This window comes from Nipponia nippon, unplaced genomic scaffold (assembly GCF_047370975.1).
Source record: "Nipponia nippon isolate SJK-2023a ecotype South Korea unplaced genomic scaffold, ASM4737097v1 scaffold_3, whole genome shotgun sequence".
In the NCBI taxonomy this organism is placed as follows: domain Eukaryota; kingdom Metazoa; phylum Chordata; class Aves; order Pelecaniformes; family Threskiornithidae; genus Nipponia; species Nipponia nippon.
This window is the reverse complement of record NW_028262347.1, coordinates 102,763,097-102,787,941: the sequence shown is the minus strand read 5'-3', so window position 1 is coordinate 102,787,941 and position 24,845 is coordinate 102,763,097. Positions and strand designations below refer to the sequence as shown.

At 37.9% G+C, this 24,845-nt stretch overlaps 1 protein-coding gene across 3 annotated transcripts in view; it reads left to right on the top strand.

Annotated features, from left to right (window-relative positions):
- Positions 1-24,845, top strand: part of ADK (adenosine kinase) — a 302,767-nt gene that overhangs the window by 9,335 nt on the left and 268,587 nt on the right. For all 3 annotated transcript variants that reach the window (XM_087766906.1, XM_087766907.1, XM_087766908.1), the window contains one exon: positions 6,635-6,709. In XM_087766906.1, the coding sequence (XP_087623032.1) occupies positions 6,635-6,709 (75 nt within the window). Of the gene's footprint in view, positions 1-6,634; positions 6,710-24,845 lie in introns of those variants that run through there.

The window sequence follows — 24,845 nt, the reverse complement described above, 5'->3', positions numbered from 1 at the left end:
CTCTCCGCCGCCAGTCGGTTTTGCGGCTGCACGCCCCCGCCCCGCGACCCCCGGGGCGAGGAGGGGGAGCCGTGCCGCTTCCCTCCCGGCCCCTCAGCCCCCGCGGGCCGCCCGCGCCGCTCCGGGGTCGCCCGCTCCCTGGGCGCGCGGAGTTTATTTCTGGCGGGCAGGTGGGCGCGCGCCGGCGCGGGGCTCGGCGGCGGCGCCGGGCGATGCCGGTCCTCAGCGGCTCTCCCGTCCGGCCAGCCCCGGCCCGGGCGAGAGCCCCGCGGAGCGATGCGCCGAGCTGGGCCGGGCTCCCGGAGGTGAACGGCGGGGCGGCGGCCGGGGCAGCGCCGAGGGTTTCATGCGGCGTCTCTCTGCGGCGGTGCCGCTGTCAAAGGTAGCGCCGGAGCGCGGGCGGCCGCCTGGCGTGGCGGGGTCCCGGCCGTGGGGGTGGGAGGACGGGCGTCGTGGGACCCCGGCAGCCGCGTTTGAACCTTAAAGCATCGCTGTAGCGTGCCATGACTGGAACCTAATTTTAAATGAATCCCAAATAATGAGAAGCAGGGTAATGCTAACAGGCTAGGCTCTTAGCAGTCTGTTGGAGCTGGGGTGGTGTCAGTTTATCAGTGGTAACTGAAGAATGACAAGCCCTTAACATTCAGTGAAAGGAATTATTATGACCAGTTTTGCTTCCTAAAACACTTCATCTTAAGATGGGGTGGTGTTGTGAAGCGAACTGGTAGCCTTCGTCGTGTAGTTGTTTTGATCGGTCCTTCAGTTGCTAAAGAAACGCCTAAAATGACAGACTCCAAGTTCAATGATCATTCAAGGCAACTCTCCCATCTCCTCTCTCCACCCTCAAAACTGTGTGTATCAGATTTCACACTGTTTCTGACCGAGGAGTACAGACGGTGGTAACTCTTTGAAATTGCAGTAGTGTCTCACTGTTGGAGCTTGTGGAGTTAGCACAGCTGTGTAAGGAGCTGGGTAGGGGTGGAACAATTATTTATTTATTTATTTATTTATTTTTCCTGCAGCAGCCTTGGTTACATAAGGCCAAGGCTTTTAGGCTTGGCTTCTGAGTTGGAAGCTGTGAATGTGTCACTCTAGAACACTATGAAAGTTTCATAATGAATGAAATCTTCACTGAAGATACTCCTCTAAGTCAGTATGTAGACATGTAACTCCTTAGCCAAATATTGCCTTTACTTAAGACCTAAGTCAGGAAAGCATGTGAGCAGTCCTGCAGGCTACGTGTATGTTTAAGGTCTATACGCCAAAGTGATTTACTGACAAGTGATGCAAGGGAAATTTGTCTGAACTCTGGAATCATGGAATGATAGTTCTGAGGTACTTTTAGTGTCAGACAAGTTATGGTTAACAATAAATGTCATCTTATTCACTTATATTTACGTCGCATAGGTAAGTGGGATGAGAGAAGGATGTTCTTAGTCAAGAGCTTATAGCTATTCAAACGCTATGAATCTGATACTATCACTGTTTTGTTTTAACTACATGTATAAATGATTTTTGATAAATTCAAATCTTGTGTTGCATGGGATTTAGCGGTGTTCCTTTGTGACCAAAATGGATATACTGAGAACTGGCTTAGAACATGCCTTGTTTGGCCTTACTTTTAAGGGCACAATCAAACCCTGTAGAAATACTAACGTTTTAGATCTTACAAAACCGTATGTTATATTTGTAAATGGAAGACTAGACATACAGCAGGCTGTCATGCAATTGGGACACCCAAATGTCCCAATTGTGTTCTATTAAGGCTTTCTGACTGTAAAATGTCTTAGCATAAGAATTTAATATTAAGTGTACAACTGTACAGCAGTATGAGGCTGTTACAGAGCAATAGAAAAGGTGACATTTTCAACTTGGCTTCCTTTACTATTAGTTACTGTTATATAGATGAGAAATTTTTTTTTGCAGTAATTAACAAGAAAAAATATGAAATGTTTTTTAAGAAATAATGGGATTTTTTTTTTTAAGCAAGACATGCCAGTATCCAAAGCTCAAAATATTCCTCTGTCTCTGTGCCAGTAACTAATAATATGCTTTCACTGATGTTTTGATGTTGCTCGTCCACTGAAGTGCAAAGCAGCATGGGATGATAACAATATTGTGTGACAGTTAGATACAGTACTGCTAATGTTCAGCAGCCAACTTGAATCAGGACCATATTTTTAAAAATGCCAGCAACAGTAGAGCATTAGTAATGTGTTAACCGTGATATTGGACACAGCTTTCCAGATCATTCAGTTACAGTTGATTTTGCTGACTTCTTAAAAATGATTGAAGGGTAGCTCAGTACTGATGTGGGGATTTTTATTTGGTTGGGGTTTTTGTTTTGTTTTCATCCAGTTTGGTTTCATTTCATTACTTCTGCAACTTGTGATAAGAGTAATACGTGAAACTGGCTATTTATGAAAAATCAATCATCCTGGCAACCTCCAAACAAAAATGCCGTAATTAGCAGGTAAAGATTTATTTTTATTTAATGAATTACAATGCTTGAACTTGTAATTACAACTCACTCTTCATCTAGTCCAAAGTTAAATGACAAACTTGTAAAATATAGTTTGCTGTCAAGAGTTCAGAATGCAAATGTGGTGTATATACAAGCTTTCTGTAAAGTAAGTTACCGTTGTTGCTGTAGCTTTGCCTGCTAGATGGACAACGTATTTCTGTGTCCAAATAAGTTTTAGATTAGCATGAACATCTTAGTTTAGAGTTTAAAAAGTATATATACTGTTTATATATATATGTACTCTGGGTGTATGTGTATGCACACACACGTATACATACTGACTGTGTACAGTCAATTATATGCCCTTAATTTGTGCAGGTGGAAGAGTTGTCGCTTGTTGAAGAGCTGAGTCAAATATTCTTTTGCAATAGGTTAGTCGAGTTGAGCAAGAACATCCTTCTCAGATCATTAGATATCAGTACTCCCGTGCAAGAGAAGGGACTGGAGAGAGTCAAGGAGGCTGTGGAGTACATAAGTGTTTGTTTTGTGTCTGTTGCAGAGATGTATTTCCCAAATAACCTATGTATTGTGAAATCTCACACTTCAGGAATCTACTGCTGCTTCCTCACTATGTTTTATGTCTAGTTGGTTGGAAATAATCCATGAAATTTTAATCAGTGCAGGTGTCCGGTGTGACTGAACAGCAAACATAAGGCCAATAAGGTCCAAGTGTACTGCTGAAAGTGTTAAACTTGGTGAGAATGTAATAGTTTAATATCTCAGTTTCTTGCTCCAGACTCTTGTGAATTAAGCATTCTCCAGGATCCTAAATATTGTGTTTAATTTTATGCTTTTACAATATGTGGCTGTACAGAGTATATGCGACTTTTTTTTTAACTTTATTTTTACAGAGAAGCAAACTGTAGCCAGGTATATGCTATACCTCATGTTGTGCCACAAAAAAGTGCAATAGTGTAACAGTGCAGATACTTTGCAGCCCCTCAAGAAGGGAAGGGTGATTTCACTGCACTGAAATGTAGCCGATGTTGGGTTAATCAGATTGAACATGCTAAGGATTTACACAGCCAAGTCTTATCTTTAAAAGTAACACTAGACTTTCAAGATTGTGGTTCACAAAGCTTGTATTAGAAAACGATGATCACAGTGGTGATCTTAAATGTCTGCTTGAACTTGTTGAATTTTTAAAATTTGTGACTGGGAAAGAGATTGTTTAGACTCTTCCCATCTTGCCCCGAAAGGTGTTTTTACCAAATGCAGTGTCAGTTAAGGAATGACGCAACTACAGCCTCCAGTACAAATGGAGTGTATGGATTTTTCTCCTTTTTGCCAATGCAATGTTAATATCTACTTTAAGCATGGAGGTTCTAGTACCTTGGGCCTTAGTTAATTCAAACATATAGCTGAAACAACCAAAAATATAGAAATACATCTTAATTGAAAACACAAGGCTAGCTATTAGTATATATTAGCTCATGTATTTAGATTATTTGCAAAAATAAGTTGAGTGTTATAACCTGTGTACCTCTTCATAGAAATCAAACAGTTAATGTACTCATTTTTATGTGTTTGAAAAGCTGTCAAGTTCTGTTATCTTACATTTGGTTGTGAGAAACAACTATGCTGAAGTTGGGGAGAGTTTACCCAGAAGTTTCAGGGCAATGTTTCTGAACATACACTTAGTAGTCTGGTGATAACTACCTCGGCTTTTAAAACTTTCCATCCCAGATGGCACCGTACTACGCAGCCTCTGGATTACTGTAAAATACTGTGGGAGAAGGAGGGCTTGGGGATAGAGCAGGACTTGTTTGTATGTGATGGAAAGAACTGCCTGGATTAAATGGCACTGAAACTGCTAGTTCCTGCTGCTGCTGACATATTAGGAGTTTGTATGCACTTTATTGGCTTGACAGAGCTTCTGTGGATGCTAAACCAGTACAAAGTTGCTCTTGTGCTGCTTCAAGTATATTGACCAGTATGTTCTGCAGTCCACAGCTTGTTTGGTAGCTTCTAGTTCGCTTTTCCGTTGAACAAGGTAACTTCTTCATAGGTAGTGACCTCAACATGTTATCTGTATTTCAGAGAGTTATTTGAAGTACAGCTGTGGTTTTTTGGCATACCACACACTTAAGTGCTGATACTTGTCTTATATAGAAGTTACCCATGAGATGCATTTTTTTTCTTAAGTGTAGGTGTAAAGTTATTGATGCGTAGAATTTCACAGAATGTGAGAATCAGCTAAACATCAAGTACAGGAACATGCAGTTTGGGACAAATCTGCATTCAGTGCTTTCAGAATTCCGACTTGTGGGACAAATCTGCATTCAGTGCTTTCAGAATTCCGACTTGTTAATTCATTGTTACGCAATACTACTGATGCAATACTTCTTTTTTAAAATGGTGAGAATGTCCTGTCTTGGGGCTCTAACTGCAATCCCCTTTATCCTTATGTTGTCTTAACTGTCATCTGTCTCTCCCTCTTCTTTTCTTCTAGCTAGATATAACTTATGGTTATGCTATTTAGAAGAATCAATACTTCTTTTCACGCTGACAAAAGTATTTAGTGAGTCTTACAGGTTTCTACTAAGCAGATGTTACCTATCTTAGTTAGGAGTGAGCTGGATTTCTGGCTCTGTCTTCACAAAGCAGTGTCTTCCACATTTTCCTTACAGTGAAATGTGCTGTAAAGGCCTGTCTTTAAAGCTACAACAAAAATTAAGATACTTAAAGCATGGTTTGCTGTGTCTCAGTATCAAGGTTATTAATCATGTTTTCCACGTCTTCATTTCCAGACTTCAGAATTTAGCATTTAATAGAGGCTAATGTGGCATCATAAAGAGGAAGAAGTTTGACTGTGTACTGTTGGCAAGTAGCTTCAGATTTGACAAATATTTGTCAGCTAAGGGCTTTTCATAACAGTTGTTAGAGGAAGTAAGTGAAAGAGTTTCCAACCTCTGTTGGACACAGTTCATGACATTGTTCCATATCATCCTCTTTCTGCTTGTTTTATATTCTTTTTTTCTTATCCTAATGATTAGAAATTAATGAAAGCTATCATTTAGTAGGCAGATGTTGAATCTCTAAAACATTTGTCTTGCTCTAAATGGGCCAGAACAATTGAAAACTCACTCACTTTCTTTGAGATTCAGCTGACACTGTTATGCAGCTTTGGATAAACTGCAGATAAACTTTGGATCCAACTGCAGTGTTACAGTAGTACTTTTGGGGGGATGGAGAGACAGGGGATATGCTTTCTCTGCACATACTTGATAGAGATGTAGTAAAGAGGGAGGCGTATTTGGTGGTCATACTGAAGCTACCTTCGGTGGCTAGAGCAAGGGCTTGCCTTGCCAGTTGGAGGCAGCAGGTGTTAGCTTAGCAAGGAATGTGATGGGTTTGGATGTAGTTTTAGGCAGCCTTCGAGAACAGCTGCATTCACTCCTACTTGACACTAGGCCACGTATCTAATCCTTTGGTATTACTGTATTATCACCCAAGTACATGCTATTCAGGAAAATGTAACACATGGTTTGTGAATGAATCTAAAAAAAAAAGTTAAAGCCAGCTCTTTCAGCTGTTTACAGTATCTCTGATGTCTTGTTTTTATGTGACAGAGGTCCTGGTAATGAATTTCAAATTATTTAAAAAGTACGTACATTCTTATCAGTAGACAGCTATGCTGTTTAAGATGGCTGACAATGCAAAATCCATAATCTCTTAATTTCAGTTTATAAAAACAGACTTAAATTGTTAATTATTGGTCAGTAGCAGAGTAAACCCAGCAACTAAGTCTGTTCAGTGAAATTCTTATAACCTGGTCTGATGCTCCCCCTGTCTAAAATCTGGTATTACAACCTGAAGGCAATCCTTTAAAACTACTGAATGTGGCATGCAGCTCTAATTCTTTATCTGAGTGAATGATAGTTTAACAGAATATATACCTTTATAAATTGATCAAAGAAGATTATTGTAGGATGATACTTCACTCAGATTTGACTGTCTATATGTCAGGTCTCCATGTGGCTACTGCGCTGGGCAAAATGTCTATCTCTTTGTCCCCTAGCTGTATTCAAGAAAAAATGTCTTTAACATATTATACTAAGAAGAATAAACTAATGCTAAGCTAACTTGAAATAATTGATTATCTTACAGTGAAAATGTCCTGTTTGGAATGGGAAATCCTCTGCTTGATATCTGTGCAGTTGTGGACAAGGACTTCCTTGACAAGTAAGTCTTGATTTCTTTTTTTTTTTTTAATGTCAGTTTTGTTTCCCGAATGATGCCTATAAATAGAGGACTACCTGCTTGTGTAATGCTAAGTTTATGCTGATCTCTGTGGGATTCTGGCCTTATGCTGAAAGAAGCCAACATTGTATCAGTCATTTGGTTGTTCTAGATATATGAAGCTGTGGTGGTGGTGTCAATGAAAAACTTCAGTGTTTGCATGTGTTTTTAGTATTTATTGTATTCTATCAATTATTAATTCTAGTCTCTTTGTGCTGTCTTTGCTAGCCTTTAATTGGAAGCAATCATCAATGTCAGTAAGATGTAGGTAGCTCTTGTATGAATATTTGTGTGCTACTTTTGATGTACTATTACAGCACTCTTCTTTCTTCAGTGATTACTTTGGGGTGAATAAGCCATTTCTGTAACACACTGAGATAAGTTGTGCAAGTGCACCTTCTTTTTTTTTTTTTTTTTTTTCCTTTAATATTCCAATTTATCATGAGGGTGGTTAGGCACTGGAACAGGTTGCCCAGAGAAGTTGTGGATGTTCCATCCCTGGAAGTGTTCAAGGCCAGGTTGGATGGGGCTTTGAGCAACCTGGTCTAGGGGAAGGTGTCTCTGCCCATGGCAAGGGCGTTGGAAGCAGATGATCTTTCAGGTCCCTTCCAACCCAAACCATTCTATGATCAGTCAAGAACAGGACCACTTCTTAATATGTGGTCTGTTATCTTGTTTAAGCCTAGTTGTTATGCTACCATCCATATAACCATATCGCTGAATTGCTCTTTGTGTATTGCTGTTGATATTAAGCTTACTTGTTCTCTGATCAGCTTAGAGATATGTCTTTTGAAGAGGTGTAAAATATAGTTGCTCTTTTAAATCCTCCTGCATGAGCTCACTTTCTTCCAGTTGTTGCCGCTTTGTTTCTTGTTTGCAAGTGATCAGTAAGCTGATTTCATCTTTCAGAGTGCTCACAATTCTTTGTTTAATTTTTAAAGTGTTAATATTTTTTTTCTCCAGTCGTTTTTTAGTTATTAATGGCAATACTGGATCAAGAATAAATTTCATATCACCAAAGAAAGAACAGGTGCAGAGTTTTTGTGAATGTGTACTGTCAGCCACAAATCTTTCATTCTGAAGCGTTTAATAATACTATAATTTGTTTTGCAACAGATATTTTATCACTCAAGTTTTAGCTAAAGGTGTGTTTAAGTGAGAGCCTGAATATTATCAGCTGGAGGCAAAAGACAAGAATGTAATGGAGTGTATCAATCTCAAAACCATCTGGAACTTGGAACGCTCAAGACATAGACTCCATTTCTGAAAAAGTAAATTATCCTGATGTAATTCTCTGCCTTATGTTTCTACTGAAATAACTTGAAAACCTGTCTCTGAACTTAAGTGATGCCCCTGCCCCCAACCCAGCAATACCCCTCAACTAATCCTTATAAATTACTGTCATAAAAGAGGTGGTGGGATCTATATTGCAGCAGTGAAATCCTTGAAGAGTGCATTGTGCTGTTCACTGGACCTGATATGCTCTGCAGAATTTAATTCAATTTAAAAATTAGAAGTCTTATGTACTCAAATTTGAGTCCTGTCAGACAAGTTAAATTCTCTCCTGGAACAACATATGCTCTGTGAGCACTTCTCTACTGCCAAAATGCCTTTGTGGAGTATTGCATTATTTAAAGCAATAAGCAGTCTTCCAACAACAGTTTCACAGGGGACCTGCTTATAGTGTGATAGCTCTGGTAATAACCTGAAAACTGAGAAGCTTGTCTACCTTCATCACGTGTACCTGATTTTATTTCTAGCTCCCTATTTGTGAGTGTATGCATAGTAGTCCATTTAACAAACAGAAAAGCATGGTTCTACTCCAAGTCCAACTACCTTTTGCAGTGCTTCCTGAAATGTGAATCAGATCCCATGCTTCTTCAGCTTGTGAAGGGAGATAAAATAGCAAACCTAGCTGTAGAACAACTGCTAGAATAAAGTCATCTATTCAAATGCTGCAGGGAGGTGCAAGAACATAGATATTTCAAGACTGTGAAACATTTGACAGAGAAATTGTTGATCATACCAGCCTAGTCTCTCTGTTTTTTCTTGTCAAACAAGACATGCATCCATCTCTAGCCATGTAGTGTCAGCGCTTGGTATCTTGGCAGTGATCAAGTAACCCTGGAGTCTGTCTCACCTCTTCAACTGGACAGGCATGTTTAATAGGGCCATCAGGCCAGCGGGGCTCTGACTTGAGAAGGTAGCTTAGTAAAATGATGAAAGAGTTTAGGTAAACACCCATAAGAATGTTATACATTTAACTTTTCCCACTGTTTCTGTTTGTTTATCCTCCTCTCTTGTATAACCAGTTTTAAGAGTAAATACCTTTGTTCAGAATAACAGACTTGGTGTTGCAAGTTTAATCAACATATATTGTCAATGAAATGAGAGAGTATTAAAATGAGTCCTATAACTAGATTATTTTTGTAACTTCTCTTAAGAAAATGCAAATGGAAACAGCATAAGATTGTGTAGGAAGTCTCAAGTGGTCCTTTTAACAATATTTAAATGGCCTACAATCCATGTTATAAATAAACCTGAAAATAAATACATAATGCAGTCCTACCCCTGGCAGATTTGAAACAGCTTGCTGCCATGTCATACTGGTTTGAGGAAATGAGCAGTATTGGAGGGTTGGGTGGGTATTTTTGGCTTGGGTTGTTAGCACAGCCCTGTCACCTTTTCTTTCAAGGTGGATTTTGGTTTAATCTGAGCTCCAAAGTCTTTTGCTCTCTTGACAAGTTTTGGAAAGTTTAAGTCTTTCCTAGACTATTTCTAGGAGAGATGATCTTAATTTATATCACAACAGAACTTCACTGTGCCTGTCTGAGCTTTTCAGGCCACATCAGCAGTCTGGCATTACCTAAGCCAGAGAAGCTTTGGCCTCTGTCAGGTACTTGTGTTTCCTGGGTCTCATTTCTTATGTCTCTTCAGGGAGACAATCTGAAAAAGTGTTAGCAATGTTGATGGCACTGTTGAAAGCTGGTGATATCCAAACCGACTTCAGCTTCTGTTCACAGAGCTGGAGAGTGGTCTTGAAGTAAATGTAATCCATTGTATGTCCTTGTTTTTTCTGAGTATCTGCATGAAAGAAATACCAGAAATGCTTTTTTTGAGGAGGGGAAGTCTCCTTTTAATTTACATTAACTCCATAACCTAACAGTATTTGTTTAATTTTTCTAGGATATAGATACTTGCTCAAAGAGCAGCTTTTTATGAGTGGGAGAAGAAAGAATAGAAAATGGATTGATGCTTTGTGGGTGAATTGCTAACTATAGCTACACTAATCTGTGAAAGTAACTTTGCTAACAGGTATTCATTAAAGCTTTTGGTGTACTCGGTTCTACCTGTGACCTTTAACAAGAATGATTCCTTTACCTGCTGAATCTGTAACAGGCATTTAAGAATAACTTAATCTACACTATGTATATTAAACTTTATTAAAGCGGGCAAAGAAATTCTGATTAACATGGCAATGACATTTTAAGACTCCATAGAAACTCAGTACTGCTGACTCCTGTAAATACTCCAGTGTCCTGCTGTTAGAAGTTAGGAGATGGCATCTGTTTCATTGCTCCCCCTAGAGCACTCTGTTTTGCAGATATTTAGTTTCTGACAATTATCTAACTACAGTTAATTTTTAGGCTGTAGGAATCTGGTCATTACTTGTCATCTCAAGTGCACATCCAGTGGTTGAGAAGCATGTGTTCCCAGAACAGGCAAATCTTCTCTTGCTGTTGTCCAACATTTGGGTCTATGGCTGCATGAATTGAGGAGGTGGAAAGAATCATTACTGACAAATTCATGTTGACAGAATTATTATGCTAGTCTTGGAACTTCTGAATATGTGAAAACCTTTTATCTTCCCTAATTAGCCAATGGGAAGGTGAGGAAAATGTTTGTGATTGCCAGCACCTGTACAAGCATGTAAATATCTTTCAGCTCATGCTCTTAAAAAGGAGTGGAGTTACAGGGGAAATTATAGTATATGTCCTGTGTCTCACATCAAGGTTAAGGGTGCTCATTGCTTTATTTCACTCTGTTTCACACTTGACCAGAGCCATGATCTCATGAAGTGAGGTATGTTTACTAGTCTGGATGCTGAATTCCATTGTATTTGTCATCTCCAGACTGATTATTTGATGACCATCATTGTCCAGGATTACAAGTTGCTATTTCATTTACTTACTGGTTGTCAAAGCAGCCAAGTCTTTTTCTCCTTGTGTTGTGTTTTTTTTTTTTCTCTCCTTAAAATCAGTGTCTATGGCAATTTTTGCACCAGTTCATTGAAGGTGCTCAGTAAAGATCTGTAGTTTTTAATAGCTTTGCCCTGTATCATCTGCTCCTTAGTTCTCTTCCCTGCCTTCTCTGTGACACCGCTGTAAATATAAACTATCTGTAAACCAGAAAATGGGTTTATATTCTTTTTACTGGAAAAACAGGTTTGAAGAAATGGGAGAGGAAGAATGAATGGAGTCTTCGAAGTGTGTTTGTGTTTTGGAGTGGTGGTGATGGTTAATGTATGGAAAGAAAATATCATCACACTGAAGGAAGAAATGCTGTCATTTTCATCTGTAATTTCACAAGTATGGGTATGGATTTCCTGCAGTGTGCTACCAACTTGTCTGCAGCATTGAAAGTGGCTGGGTCATTACTGGAGGTCCCAAGATGCTTGGCCGTTCTCTACCTTTCCTCACTGCAGAGTAGTGTTGGAGGGTGATGGATTAGTTGAGCACACACTTCACTAATAGAGCAATGTTGACATCTAGTAAATTAAACTTTCTTGTTTGAGGCTGTTCCAGTGCTTGTTGTGACGGAAGTGAAGATGATGTACAAATTTGATCTTTTTTCCACTCTTGTGGAAATTTGGATTATAAATTAGGAAAAGGTTTGAGAAGCAGCTGAAATGAAAAGCATCTGCTTGCTTGCATTAAATTTAGGTTGGTCTGTATAGCTGTGGCTTTAGCCATTCTACCATGTGTTATTCTCAGCGTTTTCAGTTTGTTACCTGTGCTTATATCTAACAGAAGCCTTTGTAACTTCCCATAGCAAAAAAATCAAAACACATGCTCATGCAGTTCACACTCATAACGTGGCTAAGGTTCTAAATAGCTTTTACACGATCGGAAGTGATTCTTTGTTCACCAAACTCAGGTTTCAACACAGTCTTAAGGCTTCAATGCAAAACAAGGTCTTCCCCAAAAACATGTGCTTGAATGAGCTTGAAGACTGAGAAAGACAAGTGGTGATTCTGTACTAGGAGGCTGCAGGATCAAAGAATGCACAAGCTGCAGATACAGACTTCACTGCCAGATTTAAGTGGTAGAAAAAAACCCCAGACTTACAGCTTTTGCAGTTTCACTAATGTGTTTACTTTGACTTTGTGTGCTTCATCAACCCTCTGGGACAGGTTAATGGTGTTTTGTATTGCTTTGAATTGGGCATTGTGTTATCTGTCTGTACAGTGCTGAATGTATCGAAAGTACATAGTAATAACTTTAAAACTGGTTGTCCCTGAAAATTTACCTTTTTTTTTTTTTTTTGGAAGCTGGTTTCCTATATAATGTTCCATTGTTTCAATAATCCTTGTGAAAGATGGCTACTAAAAGTATCTGTTGCATGGGGTCATTTGGCAGAGAAGCTGAACAGCTGAGGGTTCTACATTATTGCTGTGTGTTTTTGAGTTGTATCTGTAGAAGTCAATTTGGCTTATCTCAGGGTCTGACCATAGAACATTGTTGAAACTGTTGAGCCAAATTGCATCATCTGGCTGCTGGTAAATTATAAAAAACTTAAGTGTTTGCTTGCAAAAACTTAGGGTAATGATGGCTGTCTTAAAAAGGTCCTCTCAGTACTAACATGCACATAAATTTGGTAGCATTCCTGACAGCATAATTGGAGCTTTCTACAAGTGTGATAATTTCTTCTAGTGCATTTAGGTAAGTGTGTAGTTTAAATGAGTGAAAGATTTTAGTTAAGCTCCTTTTGGAAAAGGCTATTTGAAAAATCTGCCCTGTGCAAGGACAAAGTTCTGCATGAGGAACTGTGACGTTTTCAGGGTATACGGAGCTTGAGCAATGATTATAGAAGAGCTTGTAACTACGTATTTACCTGTAAAATAGGAAGTAACATGTTAATGAATAGAAAATATTCCATTTGTTGTTATCTCTTCTCTTTATTGTGTGTTTTCACTTTCTTAAATACTTGGTTAGTAATAAACCGCAAATCATAACTTCATTTTTTTAAGTTTTCCATTTCTTGAGAAAACTTGCTAATTTAATACATATGCATGTCAATAGAACATGTCTAGTTCTTGGATTAATTATTTTCTTTAGAATAACCTTGAGACATGTGACAGACTGATACACAGACACACAGAGCTTATCTGTATTTTCCCTTCAGTCCCAAGTAAAAATTTCTTTAACAAAACTTTGGGTGTTATGTTACAAGGCAAATGATGAAATACTGGGTTCCATTTGCCTCCTCAGTGCAAACAAAGAACTTTAAGTGAAAGAGCTCTATGAATTAAATATCTCTGTTTTTCACTAGGCAACAATATTAAATGAAAAGACCCTTCCTGAAGATGTCTTTGATGGAAAAAACTGGGTTTCTCAGTAGAGAACTGGAGTCTATCCAAAACCGGGTGGTAAAACTTTCTCTTTGGAAGTGGTACTTGCTGTTTGTACTGAAAAACTTTTCATCTTAGAGATTCCTGATTGCACAATTATAAGATTGATTTTTATTTAGGATACAGTAGATAAAAATTGTGATTCATGTTCTGGGTAGGGTTGCAGGCATTCTTTTTAATTAAAGGGTTATAAGATGCGATTTTAATATTGTTTTCCATTCCCATCCTGCTTCTCCAACCTAAAATTTCCAACAGCATAGGAAAGGCTAGAGTTTTTTTTCTAAATACTATAGTAATATAGTGAAACAGTTTGATCACTCGTGAATTGCAGAATAGAAAAGTCCAGTCAAAAATTAACAATTATTGGTCACATTCTCATATTTTTACTGCAGATAAAATTGATTTGTCATCTCTTAGAAAAGACAACTTTTTAATGATAGCATTTTTGAAGTGGCTGGAATACCTTCAGCTTTTTAAAAACTTCTGTTTTTAAAAAATTAGATCTTTAAGTAAATTATAATGCTCATTACTACTTGATTGTTTTCGCTTCATTCAGGTCAGGCAATTTGCAATCTCAATAGCTTTTCTTCCCAGGTTACGTGTATCAAGATGAGAAGAGTTCTGTCCTTTTCTTGAAATTAAATACTAATTTTTAACATTTCTTTTTAGTAACTTGCTATTTCATCAGGCTATTCCTGAATGATGTGCAAATACCACATCAGTGTTACTGTTAACTGTAAGTTAAGTTATGAGGTGCTTATGCTGCTGTTGATCCCTGGTAGTATGCTTGTGCTCTGCATCACATAACCACGTCCAGGCCTGCTCTGTGCTCTGCCTCTTCTTGTCCTGTTCCTTTCTGGAGTGTTGGACCTGTGGTCTCTGCTGTAGCCACAGGGAGAGGGCGGAGGCAGCCTGTCTTCCTCTTAATTACTGGTGTTCTTGTTTTCCCTTAGTCAAGGGCTGGAGAAGGGTAAACCAGCTGTTTGAGTGCTATTTAACTTTATTTTTGTCAGGGTAGAACCATCGATACTCCAAGTTACTGGAGATGAAGTCTGTGTTGTAGGCTTCAGGATGTCACGAAGCCTGCAGTTCCAGAATAAGCTCAGATTAAATGCAGAGCTGACAAAGATCTTTCATTACATAAACCCTTGATTCCCTCCTTTAATGGGATAATAGAATATTTAAGTGAAAGTGTTGTGTGTTCTCTTTTATTATTATCATGAGATTCAATGATGAGATCATCAGTCACTGGTGTGGATGCTTGTACTGTGTATCCTGCTATGCCATTAGATTCTTATTTTGAACCTGTGCCAAATCTTATAAAACAATGCTATATCTTTTGGGACAACTCAAAAATTGCACTCAAAAAAGCTCTGTGTCATTGCAAGCTGCATGAATTAATTTTAACATACAGATTATCTTCATTTTGTAGTTCTACTTTAAACTTGTGTGTTTATGTCTGTCATTATCAGATTAAGACTAGGGAGGTATAGCTAAACAATTCTGGGTGATTATTTTTCCAGCTTGCTCCAGTGATTTTTTTTTTTTTGCCCTTTGCATTTTTTTCCCTTGTCATCAAGTGACAGCAAAAGTGATTAAGTTTCAGTGCAAGAATCTGAGATGCACATGACAAAGCATAAAGGGGAGCATATGACTGCCTAATACAACAAGTTGTAACAAGTGAACAGTAGCAAGAAGTTATAGAAATATTACCATGGACAGTTTTTCAATCCTTGTACTGTTGAGGCTACTTATTTAGTGTTGAGACTGGTTCTTATTCTTTTTAGGCGACAGTTCCTGCTGGTAGGAAGATAGACGATAAAGATCACTGTAAAATTATGCTGTCACTCTAGTCAGGAAGCGTACAGTCATCTTCCCTCATGAGAAGTGAAACTATGACCAAATTCAGTGCCTGACCCCTCCAAGTAAAGGTGGCGGGCAGTCTCAACTATGGATATTAAGTTAATAGGAAAAAACCCAGTACATGGTGATGCAGATGTTTCAATCCCAATCTCTCTCACATGGCTTCAAGCTAGCATACTTTATCTGTTCTTTTTCAAGACAAGAACTGTAGTTACAATGTAAATCTTTTAATTTCTAATATCTATATTTCCCTGACCTTCCAGTAGAAGAGGCAAAGTGTTCCAGAATCTCATGTCTCTTGGGAACTTTTTGTAGACTTGCTGTGTGGAAAAGAGATCGAAGACCTTCCCCCAAATCTAGTTGCTATAACTTCATTTTTACAAGAGTGTGTTCCAGTGTGTTTCATTGAAGCTATTTTGGTTTTGAATTGTGCTTGTGATGTTATGTACAGCGGTACTAAACAACACCTACGGTACTAAGCAGAATGCAACGGTTAGTTGGTCTACATTAGGTAAAGTGTTTGGATGTGTATATTTATTAGATATGGTTTCAGTTTCAATGTCTGTAGTATTTTTAATCTAGATTGCATTTCCACAAGCTCGGAGTTGTTGGAAATCACATTTCAGAGGATTTTGGGCTGGGAATTAGCTATCTTCTTTACTTAAGGAAAAAAAAAAAAAGCTGATCTTGCCACCTTTGCAAAAGTTAGCCTGTGCAAAATCCCTGAATTCTTCCTTTAGCAGCTTTTGTGCTAGGGACATGGCTAGCATATATGAGCTAAGGCAAACTGTAGAGTTGTATCAACATATTCTGCCATTCAAATACCAAATTAATTGAGTAAGTTGCTTTAATAATTGCTAGCTTTTTATTGTTTTGAAAGCACTAACTACAAATTTCTGCTTTAGCTAAGAACATCTGAGGTGTAGCTGACTTGTTTTCAAAAGTAGGGCATTTCAAGTTTTATATGTAAATTGGGGTAAAAGGTTAACAAGAAGCCTGGCAACTTTACAAAATAAGATATTTTTGAATTTCAAATTTTTGCTGACTCACAAAATTAGAAATGCTTAAAACACCTTTTTCTACAACCAGCCGTGGGACAAAACTGTTATTCAGCCAAAGCGGGAAGCTCTTTTGGGCCGTAAATGGCAGGAACTGTCTGAATCCCTCAGTCCCTTTTTCCTCTGCCAGGTTCTTGGATGTCTGGGCTTGATGTTGCAGCTACCACTGTGGGTGAAGGGTTAAGATACAAAACAGTGGCTATGGCTAGAGGCAAAAGGGAGGAACGGTTCTTCTGAGAAGCTGCAATTGCTGTTCTCTGTATGTCTGATCCTCTAGTAGTAGCAGAGCAAGGAATTTATCTCTCAAGACCTCTTCCCTGAATCTCCATCTTGGTATTGCTCCTTTGTGTTTTAGGACGAAATTAAAATTTTCAGAGCAGTAAAGAAAGCTTCTCTGCCACTTCCATATGCTACTTTTTTCCAATAAAGCTAATGCCTTTAGTGGCTTGGATAAGTTCTTACAGCATGGCTGGAATATCACAGTAGCTGCAACACTTGTCTGTAGCTTGCTGTTTGCTCTAGTCAGTGTTAAAAATCATTTTTAGAGAAGGCAAATTAAGGCACGTGAACTCTCTGACAATTCTCTGTTTAAGTTTCTGTAAGCTGAACTGTCCTGTAACAAGTGCCTAAATGCAGAGACAAATGATGGAAGAGATCTAGACAGCATGAAGACTCATTTAGGCTGCAATAATACTATGGAATTGATGCTTTTGCCTAGCCTGTCACAAACAGAAAGACATCCATAGAGTTGTGTAGCTAGCGGGAAAAAGGAATACATCTTAAAACTTTCTTATTTTTTAAAAAAGTATAGTTTAACTGGTATGTAAGATTTGCTGTTAGTCTTATGGTTTCTAAATGGAGCAATGCATTTTGCATTAAATATGATACACCAGTGTTTCTCTGTGTCCCTAAGAATGATGAAAAGGTCAATTCTTGGCATTTTTAAGACAATGAAGTATTTAACATCAGTCAAGATTCAATACAGCCTCAACACTTCAAGTATCCTCCTTTTGGAGGATTTTATTGTTTGAAAGTAATATTCTGGGGTGACTTTATTCTTCACTGAAGAATAATTGTCTTTTCCTGTGTATTAATTGATTTTTATTGATGAGGCATTTCTTTCTTTGTACTAGAGATATTAAAATAATTATAATATAGTAATAATATAATAATATTTTAGAAATTCTGTTTTCATTTTTTTGTTTTAGAGATAGAGACAGAACAGATCTAGTATGGGGACAAAGTTGTAATTCAGTTATGAAAGGTATTGCATGGTGATGGAGCCTAACACTGTTTTATGTTTGCAACAGTGTAACGTTACTGCCTTTGTTACTTTGTCCGAAGTATTAACCTGTATTTTATTGTAGAAGTCGAGCCTATTGAACTACATCCTGACACCTAAAGCACATTGCTTTACAAGTCTGCGTTCTCCTTAGAAGAAATGATGAAGGATTCATTTTCAAGCGTGAAGCAGCTCAGCTGAGTAGCTGACAGTGCCATTCATACATGGCATACACAGAGTCTTTATTTAGAAGAAATCATTAAAATAATCTAGAAATCTAGGCAGGAGAATCTCAGGGTCGTGTCCACAGCCACACTACTCTGCCTTCCCCAAATGATATTTTGTTATAATTTCCTTCTCAAAGCAGAACTCCTTATGCAGCATCGAGGTGTTTGGGGATTTTTCAGTACTAGTGCTGACAGGATCTGTTGTAGAACTGATACAAATTGGTCTGAACAATATAGTTTAAAGTGATAATAGCAAGTAATCGTGGATAACTAGGAAGAGAACAGGAACCCTTCAGTTTATTACTGTTCAGATTATGTACATGTTACTTTAGTTGGGTTTTTTGGTAAGTTTTTATGCAAATGAAACTTTCATGCAAGATTGTGAAAGCTGATTTGTGTTTATAATCCAAATGAATTCAACTACAAACCAATGTTTATTTCTGGTTGAAGAAAATCTGTATGTAAAGGTTAGGTTATGATTTCAGAACAGAAACAAAGCAAAATGACTGGTATGACTGAAGAAATGGTTTAAATATTGAAGACTCAAAGGAATAATACTAAAAGAATATGTTAAGAAATTCAGTCTATAAGCAGAACTGCCTGTAGTTCTGCACAAATTAAATTAATATTTTATTCCTTGATGAAGTTACTAAAGGTCAATCAAGTATATTTCTACCAGCGTAATGAGTATAGAATTCAGAGTACCAGTTTCCAAAAAAAAGGTACAGAGTGTGTAGAGCTTTTTAAAAGGTGCTTGCAGTCAGATATTAAAAAATTATTACTGAGAAAACATTTTTATTTAGCTGTATACCGGAAGGGTTTAGACGTCTTAAATTTTTAGCTTACTACTTTATAGTTAAGAAAACTGTTTTGACAAGGCCACTACTATATGCTTAAGTCCAGAGTGATAGGGCTGACCCTATTAAATGATCATAGTTTTCTGCAGTCTGGTGATTAACAGGCTTTGAACTTTCCTGGCTTTCTTAATCCCTTTTAATCATTTAAACCTATTAATTGTTTTGACTTCAATTTCAAAAGCCCTTTAAATCTGTCTTACAATATTAATAGCTGATTAAAATCCCAATTTCCAGCCATATTATCAGTGGGGAGTCTACTTTATTACCCTGAATAACTTAGAAACAACTATTTAGGAAAATGTTGATCAAGGAGAAGGGGGGGGGGAAGAAAAAAACACCAGAAAAACTATACCTAGTAATGCTGATATTTAAATTTGTGATCATATCCATGCAACAAATTGGGGAAACAAAATGCTTCTAATTTATGACATCAGTAACTGTATTTCTTTTTTTCTTTTAGGTTTTAGGAGTGTAATTTTAAGTTAATTCTGTGTTGAAATTTAAATCCATCTTTCACTTTCCTAATAAGTATTGTGGTAAAAAAAAAAAATAAATCTTTCTGCTAGTATTTTTGGGGTCCCTTTCACCCAGAAATTCTAAGGTTTTTTTCTGAAAAACAGAGTATAGGATGTGATGCAGCCAAATAAGGCTCCGTTCAAACTAGTACACAGGAACTGGGTACTAATAACTAGGTAAAAATGAAAACACCAGAAATTCCTCCATGGGTTCTCCAAGATGGTCCTTCATTCTGTCAGCCCTGCCATTTCTATTGCAGTAGCAGTGTTTAAAGTCTGGAATTCTTTTATAAATGAAATGGCCAAGATGTGTGGTTTGAGTTGCGCTTAAACTTTTTTCTCTGTCCCATTACTACTAGTGCGTGCTTCACTCCTACCTACATTTCTTCTTCCCAAGCTAACTTCAGCTACATGCTTTTCTGTTTAAAAATGGAAGGGGATGAAATAATTAGTGAGGCTGACTGCTCACTCTGTGGCTTTTTTTTCTCATTCTTGTTTTGTTTGTTTGCTCTTCCCTATTTCTATATTAAAGTAGTTCACTGATGTCTTCAATGCTTGACATAAGTTGGAAGCTCAGGTTGAATTAGTTGGAGATTATGACACCTGGTTTCCTCCCTTTCCAAGTTACTGCTCTGGGGGATGCCTTACCCCTGCCCATATTTTTCTTCTCTTTATTTACCTACTTGGCTCTGCATCTGTCTGTATTTTGAAGTTACTGTGTTTGAATGGGTTCATCTTACTGCCAGCTAGAATGTTCTGTTGTTACTACATACCCTTGCCAGTCTGCTGTCATCTATGGATTTCATCAGTAGCTACTGTACTTGACTCTAGATCACATAAACGTGTGGCATAGTGTTGGGTCTAGCGCTGATCCATATTGGAGTCAATCCGAGATGTGCATTCTCTCACAGCCCTAATACATTCCTAAAGGAATGTCTGAAAAGTCTTTTAGGCAGTTTCCTCTTTTGTTAGTATAAGTGGACTATTACAAAACTTAGATTTTTCTGGAAGCAGGTTTCCTTTGGGATTGTATTGCTATCATACAATCCCTCCTTAATCTTGCAGTTTTTCAAGGAAGAGATTTTGGATTTGCATTTTGTATTTGGCAAGAAAGCAGTAACTACTCGGTAAGGAATTTTTCTAAAATTGTCTAACCTGTACAAGGTCATCCTAGAGTAATAATGAATGATGATCAGCTGGCATTAAAACCAGAAATTAATGTAGAAGGGTCCCTGTTTTGCTGTCAATTTGAGGCCAAGAAAGAATGTGAAAAGGTAGGTGGGACAAGTTGCTGTGTTATGGAATAGGAGAGAGGCTAAAGGGGAGAGAAATTTTGAGGGAATGGGGAATGTGGTTCCTTTCAGATGGTGAAGCTGAGACTAGCAAAGCAACGGAGGAGTTTATGGAAAAAATGAAAAGCAAATGTATTAAACTGGCGGAATAAAAACAGCGCAAGTCAGGCAAGAGACTGAGGCTTTCAGGGTATGAATCAAAGCCCTTTACTGTTTGGGTTTGGTTTTTTTTTTTAATGGGGGGGGGAGAAAGCTCTCTTAAAACAGACATTTGTACTAGGGTGTATGTATGTGCCAGTTACACAAAAGTTTAATTTTGGTTTAGCTGGCTGCATCTGGTCCATGATGAATTTGGCTGCTGAATTTATACATAAGGTGTGGTCTGGGTTGTGGTTTTTTGTCTTCATCTTGATTTAGAAAATGCACAGCTCCTAGAATCTGGCTTAACAAGCTTAAAGTTATGATCCAAACAAATACAAGTCATGGTACTTACACTCCATATTTGTGGACACGAAAAAGATTATGTGGACATGAAAAAGATTATTAGGCTAATCGGAAGAGTAGGGCTACATTAGACTTCACTGAAGTTTCTAAGCAACTGTAGCCTTGTCAAAAATGCAGAAATATTGCCTTGCTTTAAGTAGTATTTTACTACTGTAAGAAAAGCAGTGCACTTATTGCCTTTCAATCAAGTCAGAAGAAATGGAGTTAGCAGTTATGGCAGCATTACTCATTCTGTCTGATAAATTGCAGATGGAAGTTGAGAAACAGGCTGACCTTCTATACCCATCCCCCATAAGTCTGATGTGTCAGAGATATTTGGCGAGCTTCTGTTGGGCTTGCCATGTGCATTGGTCTGTAAATGCTCATGAGGATGCGCTGTTGTAGCAGGATCACACATGGCTGTGTTTCTGACCTGAAAGATCTTGTGGGATGTGTTAACTGCGTTTGGTAGAAAGCAGTCAATGCAGTCTGAAAAAGGACATGTGAGCACCAATGTCCTGCAGGCCGGTTGTCCTAGTTTTACAAGATCAATAATTAAGAAAAAACAACAGAAAAAGGACTGCGTTTCTTTTTTTAGAACAGTGAAAGTGGCCTTAACATCACTTGAGAGTTGAAGCAACATAATTGCTGAATCATTCTTACAGAAACTTCTTTAGATTAATCTGAAATACAAGACGACTATACTGAAGTCCTCAAGGTTTCTTGATGGCTTTGTTGAAAATTTATGAAAAAAATGCTTCTGCAGTGCTCTGTCTTAAAAGGTCTTTTCTTTTATTGATGAAGCATAGCCTAGTGTAGCATAACTTCTACTTGTCTTGTCCAATTAATACAACCAACATGGTTTAGATCTCTGACAGAGAAATCACACTTTCTTTCCTTTTTTGGGGTGACTTTTCAGAAAAGTTCAAAGAACATGTTGGAAATCTACCCTTTCATACATCCCGTTTTTAATCAGTCTGGGAAATACTTAAAATAGTAACTGCGGCAAAGCATGTTAACTACAAAAAGCTTGTGGAATAGCAAAGCCCACGTGCTTTTAAAGGGGAGCAAGGTTAGTCAGAGCCATGTACTGTGGCAAAAAGTTCTTATTTATTTGTACATCAAACAAGGCAGAGGAATGTCTGCACAGATACATGTTTGGAGCTTCCTAGTGTGCTTTACTGTTGCAACTTTGTATTACTGGAATAGTTTTTATCTTTTTTTTTTCTGACTAAAAACATTGATGGTTAATGCAAAAAAAATCTTTTATCTCTACTGTCTTATTCCTTCACAAGTATTCTTGAAAATATTGATGGAAATATTACTCTGATATATATATATATATACACACACACACACACACAGAGTTTTGAGTACCTCTTTGTTTCTGAGTAGTCTGCGTGATGGAGATTTTGTCTTGGCTCTTCTGGCCCAAGCAGCAGTGTATGTGTCCGTGCTGATTTTTAGTTCGATATCTGTGCAAATTTCAGTTATTATTTCTATGTCAGTTTTTGCTTAGGTTGGTAGGACCTTTTTCAAGTCAGAAATTTTGGAAGGTGAATTAAGTTTGAAGCTATGAAGATATATTGCCATTTTTTAAACCTGTTTGCTCATCACCAGTTTTTATTTTGGGCCTTAGGACAGGTGAGTTTTACCAGCTTTTCAGGAAACTCTTGTTCGTAGAGCAGATCTGAACTTGATATTCATTTGGAGTTTTTCACCAGTACATATTTAGTGTAGGCTGTGTTTTCTTTTTAATTTGGTTAAGGCTTTGTAAAATTGGATGCTGCCTGAGGGCTGCCTTATGGCTGTTTGTTACATTAAGAGCATTATTGTAAAAATGCTGGCTACAGTCCATTTTAATTTTCATACTCTCTCATATTAGGAGCTGGGAAATAAAAAAAAATGTTGAGTGGTAGGATTACCATTTCAGAAGGATCTTTAAAATGCACTGCACAAGTCAGAGCTGAACTTACAGGTTCTAGGATGCTTAAAAGAAGAAAAACGGACACAATAAAAATGTTACATTTCTGCAGAAACTGAAATTGAGATGGTAAACTTGTAGGTGAATGCTAGGGAAGTCATATATATGCAAGAGAAGAAGAGTATGCTGCTTTCATCTTTTTTTTTTTTCTTTTCTTTTTTTTTTGTAGCACCATAACCAAATAGAAAGCATTGGTCAGAGTTGTACCTCTAGCTGTTTTACATAGTAAAACACTTCCAAGGGGCCTTGGCATTTTTTTGATAGAGTATATTTAACTGTACGTACAGTCAAATTTCCTTAACACCATTTTGGCTCTGTATAATGTCTGTCCTCAGAATGCCTGCAATAATCTTTTAGTCGGGTCCGTGCTACTTTATTTTCAGGCTTGTGGAAAGGGAAAATATTTAATATTAATGTAGTTGTGAATTTATAATTAATGTTTTAGGGGGCTACGTTTGATATTATGTATGTGTCTGCATGTACATAAAATTTGGTTCTGGAAACAACAATTAGGAAGGAAGAAAATAACATGAAGTTCAGATCTGCATTCTGGTAGTTATTGGTTACAGTAAACAAATGAGGAAAAAAGATTGAAAGGTTCAGGAAAGCTTTGTCTTGGGAAGCTGAAAACATCCTTGATAATTACAGCTCAATTATTTCAAGATTTCCTCATTGAAATATATCCTCAGTTTGTTAATGTTATGGAGTTGGGGACTGATGGGAGGCATTCAAATCATCTTGCTCAGCAGGCGAATTTAGACATCCTATATCACTATGCCCCGTTGTAGTCAAAGGACAGAGAGATGCTTTTGCAGAGTATGAATTGGAGTTGGGTCTTTGTTTTTTGATGAAACATAGCGGGATTAGCTTGCTCATTTGTCCTGGTAAGGTAAATGCCTAACCATGCCTTTTTGTAACCAGGTTGGAAAGAATACTGTTTAAAAAAAATTATCACAACACTGAAAAGAGTAATGTGTAGCAGTGTGAGACTTGCCATTTAAACTGTGATCAGAGGATGGATGATCGAATAATGATCTCTGGTAGCTCCTATCTGCAGCTAGGTCACTTGAGCTTTGATCAGAATAGGGAATGTTGGAGTGACTATGATGCGATGACATCTAGAGGTTAGACAAAGAATGTTGTGGCTTAATAAATTCCATAAAGATCTGAGTTTGGGGAGAAAGCTAATGTCTTCCAAAAGTGGAAGTTTTACGCAAGGTACAGTCAGCCTATTGGGCTATCAGAAGCCATCAGCTGTGACGCTCAGGGGCTGTGGTGTGTGTATCTTGGCAGGCAGCTGCACCAGGTTGGTGGCGATATGCAGCTGTGCAGTGTGACAATTGCTGCAGTTGGGGTGCTTTGACCGTCTTCACGACTGTGTGCAGCTGCCATTTTGAAGGGGGTGTCTGGAACATTGGCTACTCTTACAGTAGATTAAATGTCTGTGAAGGACATATCAAAGTGTTTAAATGTAGCATTTTTGAAATGTACTACAGTTTGTTTTGACACTTAACTACGATCTTTCTGTAGACCCTTGCATATTTTTATTCTTAGGTCCCTTTTTTGGAATAGGATCTTGAGCAGTGAATAGACTATTAACATTTTAAAACTGTATCACAGTTTGGTACTGGATAGTTGAAAAGAATAATCATTATTTAATGTGCTAGGGTGTGTTGAACTTTGACGGGGCAGAAAATAGAAAAAAAGGAAGTTGCAGTCCCTTCAGGTCCTTTGTCCACTTCCATAGCATATTTGCTTCTCTTCTACTTACTAGTTTAATACCAGGTGTGTAAATGTGTAATACACGTACGGTATGTTGTTCTGGTTGCTTAGAGGGTTTTAAATGTCCTTATTTTAAATTTTTTGACTGCATATCTTTAGCTTCAA